The 20,080-nt window shown below is 33.2% G+C and overlaps 1 protein-coding gene across 1 annotated transcript; it reads right to left on the reverse strand.

Annotated features, from left to right (window-relative positions):
• Window positions 1-1,362: 1,362 nt before the first annotated feature.
• Window positions 1,363-16,106, reverse strand: LOC105647962 (zinc finger C3H1 domain protein). The gene is made up of 11 exons (XM_012234191.4): window positions 14,999-16,106; window positions 14,049-14,160; window positions 10,641-11,606; window positions 10,432-10,556; window positions 9,562-9,726; window positions 8,468-9,437; window positions 6,990-7,469; window positions 6,586-6,911; window positions 4,326-4,424; window positions 4,122-4,247; window positions 1,363-3,482 (listed from the first exon to the last, which is right to left on the reverse strand). The coding sequence occupies exons 1-11, from the start codon at window positions 15,131-15,133 to the stop codon at window positions 1,704-1,706; spliced, it is 5,283 nt and encodes a 1,760-aa protein (XP_012089581.1). The 5' UTR covers window positions 15,134-16,106; the 3' UTR covers window positions 1,363-1,703.
• Window positions 16,107-20,080: the final 3,974 nt, after the last annotated feature.

A 20,080-nucleotide genomic window follows, 5' to 3' on the forward strand; every position in this document is an offset into this window, starting at 1 on the left:
ATCTATTAGTAAAAAAGGAATTCTTTTTCATAAAAAGTAAGTATTTTAATTGGATCAAATTAGACACTTTACAGTAATTGTAAACGATAAAGATAAAATAAAAATTTCAATCAAATTTCAAAAACTTTATAATAATTTATCCATAATATATATATATATACACACGAGAAATCTACCATATTACTTTAATCTTATAATAACATCTTAATTTTTATTTTCATTAATTGAATATTTTAATTTTTATTAAATACTTAAAATTATAAAATATTTTAGTGAATATTTTAATTTACAAAATTAGATCAATCAAAAACATATTAAATAGTCAAAAATATAAAAATTATTAGAGGCATAATATGTCTTCCTAAAATTAAAAATGCTGCTACGATATTAAAATAATAAAGTTTAAAAAGTAAATCATGTATTTATATCCTTGTACTAAAACAGTTTATTTGATTGGCAGCAATGGATAGTATCGTCCACAGGCAGAAAAGAATATCCAATTTAATGGAGTTAGAGAAAGCACCTAGTGCAAACAAAAAAATTGGTGCAAAATAATAAAAAAAATAGTTCTAGAAATTAAATAATTTTCTCACTATTTACTAGTCTGCTAAAATTATCAAATGGTAGCCATAAATTTTTTTAACTTGATTAGTTATATAGTCAAGTACTTCTCTACATGAATTATAACTAATTGACTTTCACCACCAACAGGTCCGACACTATTTAAAAGACTTACAATTGATACTCTCAAATTTCTACTCATAAGAATTCCAGTTAAATATTTAAATTTTAAGTATATTATATTTTTTATATTATTTATTGATTCAACTTAAATTCAAACACAGTAAGTTTATTATTATATATTAATTTAACATTAATAAATTTACTATTAAGTGTTCAATAATAATAGAGCCAAGCCAAGCTAAACCGAACCTAGAACCAAACTCAACTAGAGTACTGAGTAAAATATAGATTTAATTAAACTCAGAGTCAAGTATTCAATCTCAAATTTCACTAGCCCTACCAAATGATTTCAAAACAATACTGCAATGGATTGGCAGAGAGTTGTTAAGAAACACAGCAGTCTCTTGTTTCTTAAGCCATGCAAGTCCTTTACAGAGCCACAAAAACAGTTTGAGATTGAAATCCTACCACTGGGATGGCTCTCGCATTAGAACTTTCTAGTTTTCAAATCAACCCATAAAATCAGACCATTTCTTCCATGCAATCTCTTCTTTTAAAAAAGAATAAGTTAACTAGTATTCATTTCAACTATATCAATTAGTGTTCAGTACAAAATTTCATTAATTACAATTAAGCAAAAAAAAAAAAAAAAAAGAAAAAAAAGAAAGGAGGCAACTATGGTAAGAACTAAGATTAAAACAATCACATAAAACACCAAACAACAATAATCAATGATGAAGCTGGAAACATTCTTCACCTAACAGAAAGTTAAAACCCTCATTTCTTCCTGTTCCTATCCTTTGCTCTCAAGTAGCGCCTAATTTCACATCTCATGAACATCTTGTGTTAAAAAGTGTGCTGAATATCAATCTCACCCAATGATTAACAAATCTAAAGCAATGCATCACCTGTACAGATTGAGGCCTACGCCTCTGACCAATGAGCAAAACTGATCTCCAGTAAGTTTTTAGGTGAAAGCTGATTCTACCAACTTGAGTATGACTCTTATTCAAAAAAATTTAACCTAGTCCAATTCCTTTTCCTCTTGCAGCTTCTAGGACAGAGCTTGCATCTCCTCTAGTCTTAGATATGTTATAATAGCGATTCCAGAGTTTAATGGAGAATGGATACACTGATAAAGCTCTCTTGTAAAACCTCTCAGAGATTAAGTCAATACCTGCAATGCCGTCCAAAATACCTGCAGCATCAATCCATATGTACTCTGGTGCTATTGGAACCGCATGAAAAATTGCGTTGACCAAGGCTGAGCTTGCCCAGTACAACATACTGCCAGGAGCCATTTCAGTAAATTGCTCGCCTCTGCTCAAAAGCTTACAAGCAGAAATGGCTAATTGGTAGTTTGATGGCACTATCTCCAAGATGGCTTCGACAAAATCAACCAGTTCCTTTGGCTGGCTAAATGTTTGGGGTATAAGTGATGGTCCATGCCACATTTCAAGAACTAAGTTCACTAGAGAAAAATCATATGACACCGGACTCAATATATTACTAATTAGTTGCCGAACTCTTGGCTTTTCAATTTTGTTCATGAATAGTCTAGATAACGGCTCAGAGGGTGGGAGAGCCCGGGCATCATCCAAATAACCATTTAAAACATTCAGATGACAGCTTATGGAAGCATCCCCCTTTAACTGTGACTCGTATGTAAACAAGAACATGGCATGTTCTCTCAAGCAATGCTTGAAGAATGGTGCAGATGCAGCCTTGAAGGCTTTGTCCATGGCATTGCGAGCCTCGAAGTGATCACTATGCAGTAATTTAAAGAGAGAGAGATTTAGGTATCCAAATGTCATATCCACATTGTTAGAATTGGAAGTCAAGAAATCTGGATTTGATGCCGAGGTCAAATCCAATGACTCATCTGTGCTATTAGTACCTTTAGCATCCAATTTTCCTTTTTGAGGATGTTGAACTTCTGAAAAGGAGTCAAACCAGCGGACAATGAGTTCTTTTGCAAAATCAGGGTGTCCCTTTTGGAAGGCACATTCAATATATTGATTCCAGATACAATGAATTCCAGGAGTTTCCTTAGGCCAGTTCCTAAGGGCTTCCTCAAATCCCTCAAAACTTGTGTCCTCAAAATAAGTCATTTGAATCCTCGCAGATATGAGAGTAAATTCTAAGCAGGATGGGAACATCTTCATATAATCATCCAACAAACTACTACAGCACTCTAAGCCTTCGAGCACCACCATACATCTAATGTGGCAGACACCAAAATGTTGTGCTGATCGGAGATTGGTTTCATTTCCAAGTGATTCACTATTGGCATACACTTTAACAGAGTCCACAGCCATTTCTACCAATTTCATAGCCCTTTGCTTCTCCATCTCCACTAAATGAACATAAGGCCATTCAATTGCAAGGAGTTCTTTGTCACATTCAAACTTCTGAACAATAGCCTCTGGCAACTTCCTGTAAATTACTAAGTACACACAACAAACCCAGAACATAAATTTGTCAGAAATTGTTAAGCATGCAAGGATATCAGAGAGCAACGAGGAATGAGGCTCATCTGAATTAGTCGCCACAGGAAAGAGCGCACAGATTCTCTCAATGCCCTTCTCAACATTCCCAGACATGCACAAACAATCCATCATCTGCAAAAACAAGTCTAAGATGCATGCACTAGCATACATTTCATCCTTTACATAGGTAGACGAGTGACGGCAGAGTGCCGTAAGGGCAGCATCATATGCATCTAGCCGATCATCAAGGTGTAGACGACTGTTAATGTACATGAGCCAAAGTCCATAAGATCTGTCATTGTGTTTGACCTGAAGAAAGAGAGAGAGAGAGAGAGAGGGTTTCCATACCAAAAAATTCCATTTTCAATTCCATTCAAGGAAAAGAATTGGATGCAGAAGATAAATGCGCCATTTTGCTAAAACAAAAACAATGATCACAATATGATTCAAGCATGCCCCTTACACACAAAGACCTTCAGCAACTGTATGTTATCAGCTTTTATAACAAAAAACCAAAAGGCGGACAACCCATAAAAACACATTTTTACTATCTACATAATAAAAGGAGCATATTAATGATTTTCTTTCTCAATTTCAAAGAAGCCATCTACATAAACCTCTAAGTTACAATTGAATAATGCTAAAATCTAAAAACAGACTCGTAGATGCACTGAGCTTATACTTATCTAGTACAAGATATTACTGATGTAAGTGCATCTGAACTTAGAAGGCTAAGGCTATACAATTAAAACATGCTATCCCCCATAACTGTACCTAGACAATTGTTTCCTGCCTCTATTTAAATTACTATTGTAAATTGAACATAGAAATACCATCTTTTTTTCCATGGATTGATTATAATAAAAAATCAAAAGGAGCTGCAATCAGTCTCAGAACAACATTTTATGGAAAATCAGTAAGTATACTCCCTTGCTCTCAATAACATACCGCATATGAGAACATATCCTCCTTTGCCATTGATCTCACGTTGCCATAGTAAATGAGCAAGTAAGATATCCAAAGAATTTCAGATTTTGGATCAGCTTCAATAGCGCGTGAAAGTGCAGATAAAGCCTGGAAAAATAAATATTTGGGATGATAATAAAAGACCAATAATGATGTGAAGATTAATAGGAAAGCTACAATACTCACCTTGTTCATACCCTCCGGTTTATTGACCTCCTGACTCAGAATAAGGATGGCCATTTCCAATGATTGTACATTAGTAGGTAGCACTTGATTCAAATGATTCTAATATACATTAAGCAAAAAGAAAAGCTTAAATGAGATTACAAATCACAATAAATAACATAACAAGGCAATTATGCATCAATAACATGAAGTGAAAAAACCTCTTCTATCAAAGAGGCATAATCTATGTTTAGGTATATACAATATGTCAAAGACATAGCAATAACGAGAAATAAATCATTACGTCAACAAGAATTTTGTTTTTTCAAAAAAAAAAAATATTATCAATAGGGACATCAAAAGATAGGCGCCACCCATATATACCAGAAGAATACACTTCAAGAAATTGCATCAAAAGATGGATTTCTGATAATCAAGAAATGGAATACATAAATTGTGTAAAGGCAACTTCAAGTGTCCACAATGCCTCTATTCTCTGTGTGTTATAAATAAAATAGCCATAAGAGAATTGCATCCCAGATATTCTCATTTCTAGCCCTACAATGAGAACTCGAGCGTTAAGCTCATCCCAACCTTCACTCAATTGATCTTGAGAATCACTTGCGAAAACAGCATCTATCATTTTTCATCTAATTGTCTATCCTTGAAATTATCTTCCCAGTGGCTTCGATCAGAAAATATAATATTTTAAGGTAATAAGCTTCTCGAAATATCTTTCCAAGGAGAAGAGTTCTTACCAGGCCTTTCCTCTCCCTCCAATGGTTTTCCACAAAAACATGTACCAGGCCACAGGGATAGATATTATACTAACACTTGCCACAACACCTTTTACAAATCTCTTCGAAAAGAAAATCCAAACATTAAATGATGAACATGCTTGGCTTGAATCCCAAATCCTATACTATGCATGGTTGCATAGGGAAAAGAAGAGGGGAGGGAATGAGGAAGAAGGGAAAAAATCTACACACTATTATGTTAAAGACTTAAAGAGGAAGAAGAGGGAAGTAATTTTACATTGGAGGGGTAGAAGGGGAGCATAACAATACATCTAGAAACAAAGTTTAGTGCCCCACTGAAAAAATTTGCATAGCTAGTGAATGCCTTTATTTCACTTGTTTTTTTCTTTGTTAAAAAAATAGTACCAGTACAGTGTTATTATACAAAACAATGAGGGATGGAACTATCTACACAAAAAAAAGAGCTTGAAGAACTACTTAGTTTTGGGGCTGATGGAAAGAGCAGTACAAGACAGCTTGCAGGTCTGAAATTCTAGTTGGGTTTGTGGATTGATTTAAAAGACTGAAAGACCAGAAACTTGAGCAAATAAGCAGAATGTCTAACCAAGACAAACTAACTAGGAAGCAAAATAACACAAGGAAAATAAGTGTCGTTTGCAATACAGTTCAGGTCTCACATCTAAACTTACTTGGGTATCATGGCTAGGGTTGAACTGCATCACACAAGTCAAATAACTGCTAGAGTTTTACTCAATCACAAAATGAATAATAAAGCATTACAAGCACAAGCATCTATAGGCAAAATTAATCATAAACCTTAAGAAACATTGAATCTTAGAACCAGACTTGAACTCCCGCAGCATACTAAAAGGATAAATGTTTTCCTAGACCAATAAGGAGTCAACACAAAACAAATATAAAACTTAAAAACAATTCATTAAGAGCCGACCCGTTCCACCAAAAATAGAAATTACAAATATAAATCTCAACCTCTAAGTTGTAAACTATTGGACCAGCACATAATTCACTGAAATGAGCATGCTTCTATAGCTCTACAGAGACTAAAAACAGTCAACATTGTCCCAAAATGAGCCTCGCATAAAAACCATACCACAATTCTAAGATTCTTTAAACTTGATTTTTCTTAAGTTTACCTGGACTCTGAAAATAAGATGAACAGTAAACAGACCTTCAAACTATAACACACTTCATTTGCATGTTATAATACACTCTTAGAAGCAAGGAATAACAGATATAAGAGAGCATCAAATAATTAGAAAAAAGTTTTTAACTCAATCCCAAAACACACAGAGGAAGAACATCATTTTTCATAATTCAAAATTAAAGAATGAAGCATTAAAAAAGAATGACATTCCCCATCCTAGGCACATAATTAAATTGACGCTTGAGACCAGGCGTTGCTCCTAAGAACTACAGTATCTGATAAAAATACTACTAAAAGCATTAACAACAAAGCTGACAATGAAATAACCAATAATAATGACAAAAAGCAATAAACAAACCGTGATTATATTTCTACTCTGAAAGTATGATGACTGTTTGTCCCAACTCCCATTGACCTCAATACGTCCATCATTGCCATGCAACAAAGGTTCATCAGCAGGCAAATCTTTTAGAATAAAATTGGATAAAGCTACACAGATGCTGAAGGATTTCTGCCAGCACTGTCCATTTCTCCGTGCAACAATGGACTCATATGAATGTGGATCAGCTTTCAAAATTTCTAAGCCAACCTGATAAGTTGGCAGAGTCAAAACATTGGGACAGTTGAGAAGTGCTGTTGCACCATTATATTTTCTCCCATGCAATCTTAATTTGACCTGACAGTCTGCACAAGCTTTTGAGCGTAAGCAATGGAAAAAACCATTCAGCACTTGGAAAAATAAGTAAAACTAATATTTCATACCAGCACAATCAGAATCATTGTGCTCATGTTGGCCAATGTTCTCACTGGAGAAGTCCCTAACATGCTGCCAAGGGCATTGATCATTGTTGCATTTCCCTCGGAGCTCATACATGCAGAGTGGCCAAAAAGGATCAACAGCAAGATCACAGGTAAAAGAGCCATTTTCATTCTCACACACCTCCCTGACACTCTCCTCCACTGAGTTTGATGTGAGAATGCTCTGCTGGACGTCTCCAGAATTGATGCAACCAGCAGCTTCATTGTAATAACCACATGTATCACCTTGTCGATTCTTTCTAATTTCTAATTGTGCTGAAGTGAATGGAGACATGACTTTCATATGTCCAAATGCACTTCTCAAAACTGAAGTGGGTGAAGATATGACAGCTGTTGATTGATGAGCTCCGATGGAATATTCATTATCTTTCTCTTTGTGGGTCTTAGGAGCCCTGTCGATATTTCTCCTAGGTAGACCATTGCCTAAATTAAAGAACAAAAATACCTTTAAGGATTAAAAAAATGGAATAAATTAAAATAAAAGTTTACAATAACAGATCTTTGAACTACTCAAATCAATGCTCCATTCAACTACATTACATGTCTTGAACCTTTCTCTCCTTGTCCACATTGCATACCTACATTTAAAAAAGTCTTCACAAACATTTTTTGGCATTATGTGCAAGTTTAGAACCAGCCTGCAAAATTATTTTTGAACTATACAAATCAAGTCCATAATATTATGTCTCAGTCCCTCCTTGTCAAAATTGCGTATCCCCCCCCCCCCCCCAAAAAAAAAAAAAAAAAATTCATAGCAGTAGACTTTTTTTTTCATTTTCACGTTGCCCTTTGTTTTAACTTTTCAAGAGTTACCTCCTCCCAATTCATAAGCGCAATTTTGCAAAACAAATTAATAGAGTATGTGATGCTGTGCACTCATTGTTGTCCCCAAAAATTTATAGAAAATAATCAGCCATACATTGTAAGACAGTATATTGGAAAGAACAGAATATGCTGATGCATAATTCTGGACAACATCCAAGTTTGATTGTAAAATTTCCACCACAATCAAATTTTATTTCAATATGACAAGGAAAAGGAAAAATACATGCCAAATAGCTTGATAAGTGAGTAATTCACTGCCTTCCTGAATACTAAATTAGCAAAAAGCATTTAATTTTTACAATCCAGTCATTGAGATAAGTATAGGATGAGATATTACACTGGGTCAAGAACAAAATATAACAATTTTTTGTGTTTAAAGCTACCTACAAGTAAGAATGAACATGTGCAAAAAGAAAAGGCGCTACATACAAAGACAATAATACCGACAAATCCAGGATGGCACATGCTTGCAGAATTATTAATTCATAATACACAAACAATTAATCAGAAAACATTCAACATGACACCAAATACTACATATTTTCTATGAACAAAAAAGACTGCCTCAATCCATATTATCTATAAAAGATAATTACCTTTGAGATCAAATTCTTGATTCTTTTCTGCCTCTGATAATGGAGCACTGCCATTGCTTGTCTGAGTTCTTTCACTTCCATTATCATTTTCAGTCCCCAGATCATTTGCAGGCTCTGAGTTGGTTAAACCACTATTCTTTGAAAGAATTCTGCTTCCTAACCGTGCAAATAGTGCAGACCTTAATGTTGCCTCAAGAATCAAAGAATCCTGGGATCCATCATTGGAGAAATTTGAGTTTGAATGATTATGAATGTCATTTTGCCTTGCCAAGGAATTCGGCTCTGTTTGCTTATTTTTGAAATTGGGTTGCACAGTTTCATGGCCTAATGGAGATGTCTCCTCATCTTCATCTACTGATATATTATGATCATTTGATGGAGAGCTCACTAAATTTCCTAGATTTTTGCTGTTAATATGCAATGGCTCTGACGTACTTGCATCTGGTTCACTGCATGGTTCAGACCCCAAATTTTGCCCATTGACATGCCTATATGACATATTCAAAGGAGCACCATTCGCACATTGGACGTTTGAATCATACACTGGTTGGTTATGGCCATCATATTCGGCCCTCCTAGAATGATTTGATGGCAGCATTAGTTCTAGATTTTTAGATTTGTTGTCTGCATGGTTCAACCCAACTACAGCATGTTCCTGCTTCCTTGCAGACCATAACAAACTCGAATCACTTAAAAGAAATGATCGAAATTGGGCAGAGTACAGTTCCCTTTTGTGATAAAGTTCAGTGCATCTAGCATTAGCCTCCACCAAAGCCCTTTGGGCTTTTCGATAAGCTTTAAGAGCATTTCTTTCTTCTATTTCACATATGCGCCTCTGCTCTTGTGCTTCCTCCAACTCCTTGTCCAATGATTCCTCCACTTCAACTAATGAATGCATATCTATGGTGCTATGCTCAGATAGAATTGGAGCACCCAAATAATTCCGATGGTTCACGTCATTCAAAGATGTCTACACCCAAGAGTAAATTACAATAAAGATCAGAACAAAGGACCGGGAGAAGAAATAATGCTGAAAATCCCACAACATGCATAAGCATAATGTCACCATTTTGATATCCAGAGCAAGGATGCACCTGAAAAATGTTGTTTGATGATGGCTCAACTGTACTGTCAATATTTGTGCCTTCACGATAGTCGCAACCATTTATTAAATGCTTTTCACCAGTTCTAGTCTGTAAGGAAGAACCTGGTAGCTGTTGGCCACAGATCTTAACTGGATGATTCAACTCAGTAATATTCTGTAAAGTTTTATATAATATTAATGGGGTAAAAAAACAACAAGTATGGATGAAGTGTGAAATGTGAAACAGCTATAAAACTAACATTTAGTTAAACATAAGATGATTTGTAAATAGAATGAGGTGTGTATACATGTATGTATTATATTGCAGATAATGAAGCTCGAAAATTAATCAAGGCAATATTTATACCAAATATGAATAAGTTCAACGATCAGGTGCACTCAAATAAGCAAGGCAGTTGTATCTTTCTCAATACAAGAGAGTATTTTGAATAATAAGAAGTTAAATATATTCTGGAAGAATATACCACTTTAAGCAAGCAACAACATTCCTGAACTCAACACAACCAAATTCTAAACCATCCAACTGGGGTTCGCTCCATGAGTCATTTTCATCCGTTCCACTCAGTTTAAGGCTACATCTCTAGAAAGGTCTAAAGCCACTAAACCACTTTTCACTTCAGCCCCACATTATCCTAGGTCTATCCCTCATTTTCGCTAAACGATATGCTAAATGAAATGACATCAATTTTGAAATCTAGTTATTTCATGTAGCGGGTTATATAAGGAGTACTGAAAAGGTAGAAATCAGAGAAAGTAGAGTCTAATATGTGAAGTTTAAACAGTAACAAACAGGTCACCATAGAAAGCAATGAATTGTAATGAAAAGCGTCGAGTATGTTATATGCTCCAAGTTTCTTACTGTATTCTTTGGCAACACACTTGAGTCTATGTTTATTACAGGCGCAGTTTGGTTCAACAAGACATGGGGATCCACCTGCTTACTGCTCATGTCAGTCTGAGTACAATAACTGCTGCTGTTAGCTCCTGCAAAAGCATCAAAATTCTATTTGTTATGAAAAAACATAAAATTGTGGTATAAGACGGAATTTTTGAATAACAAACACTCACCATTTTTCAGTCCACTAGGTAGTTTCTCCAATGAAATATCTGCCCGTTTATCATATTGCTTTTGCCATTTAACAACACCGGACTCTGCTCTTCTTGTGGGACTTCCTTCTTGGCTATGATCGACCATACTCCTGTCCTGTGAAGTACTGCTCTCTAATGCTTGCTCTTTGAAAGGTCTAGTGGATTTCACAGCAAATATTTCTTGTCTCCTGTCTGATCTTAACTGGGTTCCACTTGTTTTAAAGCGTTTCCTGACTGGCTCTTCTGCTTCTAATTGTCTAACATCAGAGGTTGCATTAGATTTCCTCACTGCATCAGCACCTAGGCTCATGACCGCATAATCCCTGCCCGAAACTGAAGCAGATTCCTTATTTTGATGGGCAGCCTTCAGCTTCAGTTCTCTTTCTCGAAGTGCAATTTGCTGCCTCAAGTCCTGAAGTTTAGTGTTATTCAAACCCACACCTTGATCAAAACCATGCTCCTGGCTTGCAAAGTTTCTGTTTGTAGAATTAAAATTTCTAACTCGAGATCCTTGATCAATTGTTGAGGGCCCAGTACTTCCGGAATGAGCTCCACCATTAATCTTTTTTGTTGATGAGATAAATGTGCGACTAAGAGACGATTTCTTGGGCATTACTCTGTTTACATTTCTAGCAGCCTGCTGTAATTTACTTGATTTTGCTGATACAAGAGAAGGTACTCTTCGATTACCATTCACTCCAGCTGTATCCTGTTTGATTTTCAAATTCTTTGCTGCTCTGTAATCATCTGATTCACTTCCACTGTCATCATCTGAGAAGCTAATTACTAGGTTAGTATTGCCTCTAGGGGGCACAAGCCATCCAGGATTAGCAGATTTAACTGGCACTTGATTCTTCTCAAAACTCTTATCATTATTTGGTTGCACAGATGTTTGAGACTGAATATCAACAGAATTAGCAGGATTTATTCCCAAAGTAGACTTCCCTGTAGATCATATTAATCCACTTAGAAAATTTTTTCTTATAGCAGAATATCCAATTACTTTCCACAAAGCCAAACATATCACACATCACCTAAATCGACTTATATCAAAATATGCAAATATGGGCATAAACTTTCTTTCTCAACATGCAACAGAAGTTGGCAAAGTGAAGTCATCAGGAACGAGATGCAAGTCAGATAAAAAACTAATAGAAAAGATAAGACATATTATGGTGGTCTCATCAAATAATTATTATAAAGCCTAAGCACTTGGTCATGAAATGAAATTAGAGAAGCCTTGTGATGGACTTTGTACCAGACCAAACTATCAGATCACGTGTAATCACAGACTAAGGTGGATCGGTTAAACATTGACAATTCAAATAATCGAAAAATAAAAAAATAATAAATATTAGATCACATGTAACCAAGGACTAAGGTGGATCCATTAAACATTCACAATTCAAATAGTCTGTGACATCCCGACCCGGCAAAGCGATCCTAGGATGGCAGGCTAGCTAGGGTAGTGGAATGCGGGACACAAGAATAAATCGAATCATATATCGAAAAGGGGAAAACTAATCATTAGAGGCGCCTTTTGGTGGAATGGCTGGAGAGTTGGAAGAACTCCAGGGTTAAGCGTGCTTGCTTAACAGAAATCTTGCTTAACAGAAATCTCAAGAGGGTGACCTCCTGGGAAGTTTCTCATTTCACCTGCAGGACAAAACCGTGAGGGCGGGTGTATGTGTTGGCCGGATTGGGCCTGGGCACAACCCCGTGGCCAAAGCGGACAATTCCTCTAATGATTAGAGTTGGACGTGACATTTGGTATCAGAGCCGGACCCCCTCCAGTAGATGTATGGTTCGAGGACGAACCATGCGGAAGCTGGTGGGCCTGTGACATCCCGACCCGGCAAAGCGATCCTAGGATGGTAGGCTAGCTAGGATAGTGGAATGCGGGACACAAGAATGAATTGAATCATATATCGAAAAGGGGGAAACTAATCATTAGAGACGCCTTTTGGTGGAATGGCTGGAGAGTTGGAAGAACTCCAGGGTTAAGCGTGCTTGCTTAACAGAAATCTTGCTTAACAGAAATCTCAAGAGGGTGACCTCCTGGGAAGTTTTTCATTTCACCTGCGGGACAAAACCATGAGGACGGGTGTATGTGTTGGCCGGATTAGGCCGGGGCACAACCCCGTGGCCAAAGCGGACAATTCCTCTGGTGATTAGAGTCGGACGTGACATAGTCTCTCTCATTTAATTAAAGTTCCAATACAACCATTAATAGATAGGAAAAGCACACTATAAACTTTTTAATTCAAGAAAAAGTAATCCAAAAAATAGTGAAGTAGAGAGGCCAAACATTGTATCAAGTAGTGGCACATATATAGCTTAATTAGTAACCACCCTTTTCTTCTAAAGAAGTAGACAAAACTTTTCAGTCTCCCTCCCCACTTATTTATCTGTAATCTCTGAGTATGAATAGACATGACCACAGTTTAAAATCACCAGTTCCGCTTATAAGAAAGTGGAACCGGAACCGAACCATTTTCAGGCGGTTTCTAAGACGGTTTTGGAATTGCCGATATCAGTTTTGTTCTGGTTTGAAAATGAAATTAGATAACACTTTCTAATTTTTTTCAAAAGTTTTTTGGCTTGACCAAATAATAATAATAATAATAATAATAATAATAATAGTAATGGTAATAGTAATATTTTATTGAAAAATACTAAATCAATTTAATACAAAGTCTCAATTTATTCTAAAAAATTATAATAAAACAGAAAAGGAAAAAAGGATTTTCTTTGAAAACATCTTTTTCATGGTTTCATAACAGAACTGCCGGTTTTAAACCAAAGCTGTAGGTTTCGGTTTCAAAAATGAAGAACCAGAACTAAACCACACAATTTCAGTTATGGTTTGAAACTGAAACAGCTGACCACGATTTGGTGCCAATTTTGACCGATTCATTTTCAGTTTGGTTCTGGTTTGAAACCGAGTGGTCATGCCTAAGGATGAAGTGTTAGAGAGAAGATCAAAGAGAGTGAAGCAAGACTATATTGTCTCTAGAAAGCATGTGAACATATGCTTACATGTAAAGCAGGTAGCCTTTATGTATTTGAGAACTAATTGTTAATTAGTTGCCCACCAATGAGCAAATCGATATGATCTTATTATGCTTATGATGCCACCATGCACAACCAAATCTTTCTCACAATTTGCTTAACATACAATATTAGTATAATCTCAAAGCAGTCTAAAACATTTGGTGACACTTCATCTCAGGGCTTAAAGCAGGAGAGTAGAAAGAGCAAGTCATTATGAAAGATCCACAAGCTAAGGTATCAAAACAAATGGAATCCAGGCACAAAGAATAAAAATCCATTCCACATAATTAAGAATAAGGAAGAATCCCACATCAGACGACGAGCAAGACTTACTAGCCTGAATGCCTTCAGAGAATTTGTTAAATGGAGGTATAGGAATGGGCCCAGGAAGTACAGGCGGATTGACTGAACCGGCAGATTGTGTAGCAGAACCAGCAGGATATTCCTGTGAGAAAGGAAATCAATGCAAAACTTTACAAACACAGTGGAGCTTTACAAAGTGATTATATAAATCCAATAAACAAAGCAATTTCATGTAGGGTTAGCATCTAAGCAGACAAGGACAATACCAGAGGAATAATAAACATGGGAAACAGAAAGGATCTAGTGATCTACATATGCATCAAATTATAAAACAATTTCCTAATCAGAAGACAATATGTTGGATAGTAATCACACAATGCAACCCCAATAAAAAATTACGAATATAATTTAGAAAAAAAATAGCATAAAAAGAAAAGGAACAAGACTCAATTAAAAACCTAGACATGCAGCTTGCTCAGCTAAGGTAACATCCATACACAGAAAACAGAAGGCAAATGCAAACACCAATTTCCTTTCCTCCTCCTCTGTTTTCTCAGCAACCAAATTCATCGAAAAGTAACATTAAGCCGATAAAAAAATGAAGCTAAAACTTGCGTAACAAACTGCGAAACTAAACCCAACTGATCCGTATAAACTTAAAAAAAAAAAATACCAGTTGGTTGAAATTGAAACCGTTTAGGTTGAAAGCCATAGTGCTAACACCTAAAGCAGTGAACCAAATACCTACAACGGGGTAGCATGAGGTAATATTCATTTCTTACAAGCAGCTAATAAGAAATCAGTAAGAACACGCTCATTTTCCTTTTCTTTTCTTTCTAGTCCTTTCTCAGCAACCGAACAGACACCAGAAGAATAAAAAGTAGCAAATGAATCGATCCATAAATGAAAATTAAATCAATAAATGTAAGTAACAAGTAATGACTATAGTTGAACTGAGATAGAGTTTAAAAAGTCAATACCTCGCCGTCTGTTGAGGAAGAGAGCTCGCCTTCTTCTCTGATTTTGGTCAGAAGCTGAGGTGGATTAGGGTTCTCAGAATTGCAAGGATTTAAGGTATCGGATTGGATTTTCTTAATTTCATCTCTGCTCTCCATTCTCTCTAAAAATAGAAGGCAAAAAAATGCTTGTTTCTTTGCTTGGTTTCCGTTTCTCTCTCTCCCTAGAAAATCTACAGTTATTTAATGACACGGTGAGAGAGAAAATAACGCAAAGGAAACGCTGAGGAAACCAAAAGGAAAGCAACGAATCAAATCGAATCGCGAGTGGCGAAACTGAGCCGGCACTGACTGTGAGAAGATTACGTAAGTGTCCTTAAATTTGTCATTAACTACTAACTTTGTCCTTCGTCCTTACATAACACAAGTTTTTTCCTTTTTTTTAGTAAATCGTTTAAAATACTTTTAACTTCCCTTTTTAGTCCCTCTAATTTTATCAAATTAACTACTTTTATTTCTCTATTTCACAGAACCAATTGAAAAGTCCAACTAAGAGGTCGCTCCGTCGTTTTTTTTTTCACGAGTCAACTGAGCAAAGCAGATTCAAAGGTAAGAGAAAAAAATATAAATCGCAGAGTACCCCAAAACAATTTAGAACCTCCTCTTCTTTATATCGTCAAAGCCAATAATTTAAAACTTACCCCCCAGATGATGTCGTGCTCTCGAATCTATCAATATTCATGGTACTGCTCCTTACTCCACCGCCAATACAAACACCAGCAACAAAGCCAATACTACTGTCAATTGAATCGTCATAAATATTAACAAGTTGGAGGAGAGTTATGGGTATCGAAGTGTTAATACTGATTGAAGCACCAAAATAGACTTAAACACTTCTATCTCAGGCAAACCAAATCGAATCTCAGAATTGGTTCCAGCCCGAGAAGGAGAAAAACGAAGAGAGTTAGAAGGAGAAACAAAATGATCAGAAGAAGTAGGAGACATGCGGCAATTGAAAAATAAACTTTTCACTAGAGACAGTGAAGATTAGTTTGGTTGGTAATATTAGTTCGGATTAGTCACCAAGAACGAAAGGAAAAAAAATAAAATTTTCTTTCCCTTCCCTTTCTCTCTTTTGAAATGAAGTTTCGATAAAATTTTTTACGAGAAGCAGCTATTAAAAATATTTAAAAAAATAAAAACTATATAAGTAGAACTAGTTATCGATAAAGAAATGAAAGGGAGATGGAATTGGGAATTTGGAAAATGAGGAATTAGAGGGACTGAGAGAGAACGAGGGTGAGGGGTGCTTTTGTCTTTTCATTAATAATTAACAGTGGAAATGGCTCTTTTTGGATTTTAGTTGAACGTAAACAAAATATAGAGATCTTTTAATTGGTTCAATAAAATTGAGGGACGAGGTAGTTAATTTGACTAAACTAAAGGGACTAAATATTACTTTTTTTTTATAATTGTACCCAAATTTATCTTAACTTTTCATTTACTTTAATTTTATAATTTTTTTTGTCATAATTGCATTTTACATTCAAATTATGATAAATTTACTAAGCAAAATAGAAATAAATTCTTTAACCCCAACATATTGGATGTACTATCAGTGTCCTAAATTTAAATTACGAAAAATTTTATTAAATAAAAAATAAAAAATTGTGAGTCTCGCATCTATACATAGAGTTTATCTAATCAAAGATATTAGTCAAGTAAAACGGTGTGTTCACTTCAACCAAGTCATTATAATATTCTTGTCCACTCATGTATAGTCAACTTTTGTATCCATCACTTTTCTCCATGCCTCCATGTCCTCTCTTTTTTCTTTGGCCACGAACCCCATTTACAAAGCTATTGCAAAAGTATTTTGCTTTGTTTCAAGTTTCGTTTTCTCTGGTAGGCAGGCCGGTTCAGTGAACCGATGGTTCTGGTTCCAGTTTATTAAACCGTCATTTGAGATATTTAAAATTTTAAATTGGAATCGAGCGTTGAACCTTCGGTTCCGGCGAACCGATGGTTGAATTACGGTTTCGATTCAGTTTCAGTATTAAGCAAATTTTTAAAAAAATAATAAAATTTTGATTCCAAATTCATCAATAAATAATAATTTTAAAATGTTTAAATTTTATTAACTAACTAAATTATTATAAAATTTTAAAAGAAAAACTTCTATTAACTAACTTAGAAGTATTATTACATTAAATTTACAAATTTTGCTAATTCATTAATATAGAAAACTATAAATGGAATATAAAGTTAATGGAATGAGTTGGAAATTATTATTTTCAAATACTAAGAAAATTATTAAAAAAATCAAATGAAGTAAATTTATGAATGGAAAATTGAGATTAGAGAAAGAATTTGGAATTGGATGTAAGAAAATAAAAAATAAATAATAAATAATTTCAATATTAAGGAAAATAAAGCAATAGAAAAAATAATGAACTATGAAAATTTGAGAGAATTTTGATTGAGAATAAGCAAAAAGTTAAGATATAATTGGTTGTGAAATAAAAAATACTAACTCATCATATTTATACATGTTTCTCATTTATTAGTTTCCCAAATTATCCCTTATAACAAAAAAATAACAACTATATTTTTGGATAATTTAGTAAATTACGGTAAATAAATAAATAAATAAATGATTAAAAATGAATAAAATTTATTTACCAAAAAATAAATAAATAATATATATCATATCAAAAACTATCTGTTACACTCTTTTTTTGTACACTTGAATTTTTTTTTTTTTATAAATCAACTATTCATGTACCATTTTTTGTACAAATTAAGTCAAATCATGTGTTTTTTTTTTTTCATCACTTTTTATAACTTATGTACCATTGTACTTCTCTTCACCATAAGTCAAAATCAAGTGATATAAATTTTTTTATAAAAATTTTAAGCTACAATTTTTTTATCAATCCGGTTCAGATTCATATTTTAACATTCACATGAACCTTAACCGGCCCTTGAACCGCAAATTCCAATTTAAAATTATGAACCACCGGTTCCGATCTGGTTCCAGTTCATCTACAGTACGGTTCGATTCCGGTTACAACCGAACCGGTGGCCATGCCTATTCTCTAGATTACTCTTCTTTTCCTTCACTAATGTAAGAAAATTTAAATTTAAGGTGTAAAAGTGTGATAAAAGGTTTGTTATAATTTAAATTTATGGTATAATTGGGACTATAAACTTGTCCTAATTTGAATTTAGGGTGTTGTTGTGATAGAAAATTAAAATTGGAGTATTTCAAAATTTAAGTTTAATTTGAGGCACAATTATGATAAAAAAAAAAAAGGTTGGAAGTATTTTAAATGATTTATTCTTTCTTCTTTTATTCATCATGAGGAAATGGTTACAAGTCACATATTTTATTTTAATTATTAGATAAAATTAATTACTATGAAAAAAACAGTTGTGAAATTGATTAATTAGCAATGGAATTTTTTTTTTTTTTTTTTTTTTTGCTATAAAGCATGATGAGTAGTGTCGTTATTTGTAATTATATTATATAAAAAACTAGCAATATCCAAATAAAGTAAAATTGAAATAATATATATATATATATATATATATATATATATTATATAATTATAGATTTTTAAAGGAAATTTCATTTATTATGCTGTTAAAAAATATTATAAAGACAAATCAATAAAAAAAAAATATAGCGTAATTTTTTATCGTTAAAGTAAAACTTAGTAGACAGAGATGTGTTCGAGAATATTGATTAAAAATATTGAAATTTATAGAGATGAATAAAAAAAAGTAAAATGAAATGTGATAAAATTCATTAATTTAATTTATTTTCAAATTAACGTAAAAAATAATTAACTCACTATTTCATTAAATCTTCAACTTATCATGTTATTAAAATTATAATTAATCAATTATATTTAATATAATTTAATTTAATAAAAAATTTTAATTTTTTAATATAAAATAATAACTGCCCATATCATTAAAGTTTATAAATTATGTAATTTATTTATAGCATTAAAATTTATATAAATTATTATTTAACACACTATTAATTCTCTAGCGTTTTATTAATCAATTACATTTAATATATTTTAATTCAATCATAAATTAATTTATTTTCAAATACATATAAAAACAAACAATTAAGTCATACACATGTTATTAATTTTGAAATCCTACATGACAACACTAACGAAAATTTTGTCTGCTATATATATATATATATATATATATATATATATATATATATATATATATATATATATATATATATATATATATAATGAATTCAAAGTAGGAATTCAAAGTTTGAGTAAGAACTATAAATCCCGTTAGTGAAAATAGTTGAAATATAGAAAATTATGAACTTTTAAGAAAAAACGAATAATATATTTAAAAGTATGGACCAATACATATTTGCCAAGAATACAAAATAATATAGTGATACAACTTATATATATAGTATTTCAAAGAAAGCTAAAGTTTTTCTTGATGGTAATCGATTCAAAATTTTAAAAAAGTGCATTAATACACAATTAAAAAAAAAAAACAGAAACATTTAGATATGAAAGGTTACATTAACTATTGTTAGAGGAAATATTTGTTAATTCACAAATTTGAGAGTAAACATTTGTTACAAAACAATAATTATTAATCGAATATTTCATTGTTATTAAACTTTATCATTTTTTAAAAACTAATAATTAATAATATTTACTTAAAGCCAATAATACATTAAATAACCAAATCAAATCAAATCAAAAATACTAATTCAAAATAAATCAAAACCAAACCAATACATTGATACATTGAATAATCAAATAAAATCAAATCAAAAACACTAACTCAAAATAAATTCAAATCAAACCAAACCAAAACATTAATACATTAAATAATCAAATCAAACCATACTAAGTGGAAGCATAATTGAAGGAATATGTCATCTGTCAAATTAAAATACCAAGTGGATATGCCACATGTCAACTTTTCTAGGAAAAAATTGTTTGCTTTATATATATATATATTAGCGTTATACCCATGCTATTATTAATGATTTTTATTATTGTATTATATTGTGTAATTTTTTTTGAATTTGTTGCACTATTT

This window comes from Jatropha curcas, chromosome 6, assembly GCF_041381405.1.
Source record: "Jatropha curcas cultivar XTBG-Jc1 chromosome 6, XTBG_Jcur_1.0, whole genome shotgun sequence".
In the NCBI taxonomy this organism is placed as follows: domain Eukaryota; kingdom Viridiplantae; phylum Streptophyta; class Magnoliopsida; order Malpighiales; family Euphorbiaceae; genus Jatropha; species Jatropha curcas.

Excerpts from the sequence above, each read along its gene's own strand:
- LOC105647962 (XM_012234191.4), bottom strand. The coding sequence starts at position 15,133 with ATGGAGAGCAGAGATGAAATTAAGAAAATCCAATCCGATACCTTAAAT. Across the intron at positions 14,161-14,998 it reads CTTCCTCAACAGACGGCGAG|GAATATCCTGCTGGTTCTGC; the intron begins GTATTGACTTTT and ends CCTTTCTCACAG. Across the intron at positions 9,438-9,561 it reads CATCAAACAACATTTTTCAG|ACATCTTTGAATGACGTGAA; the intron begins GTGCATCCTTGC and ends TCTTGGGTGTAG.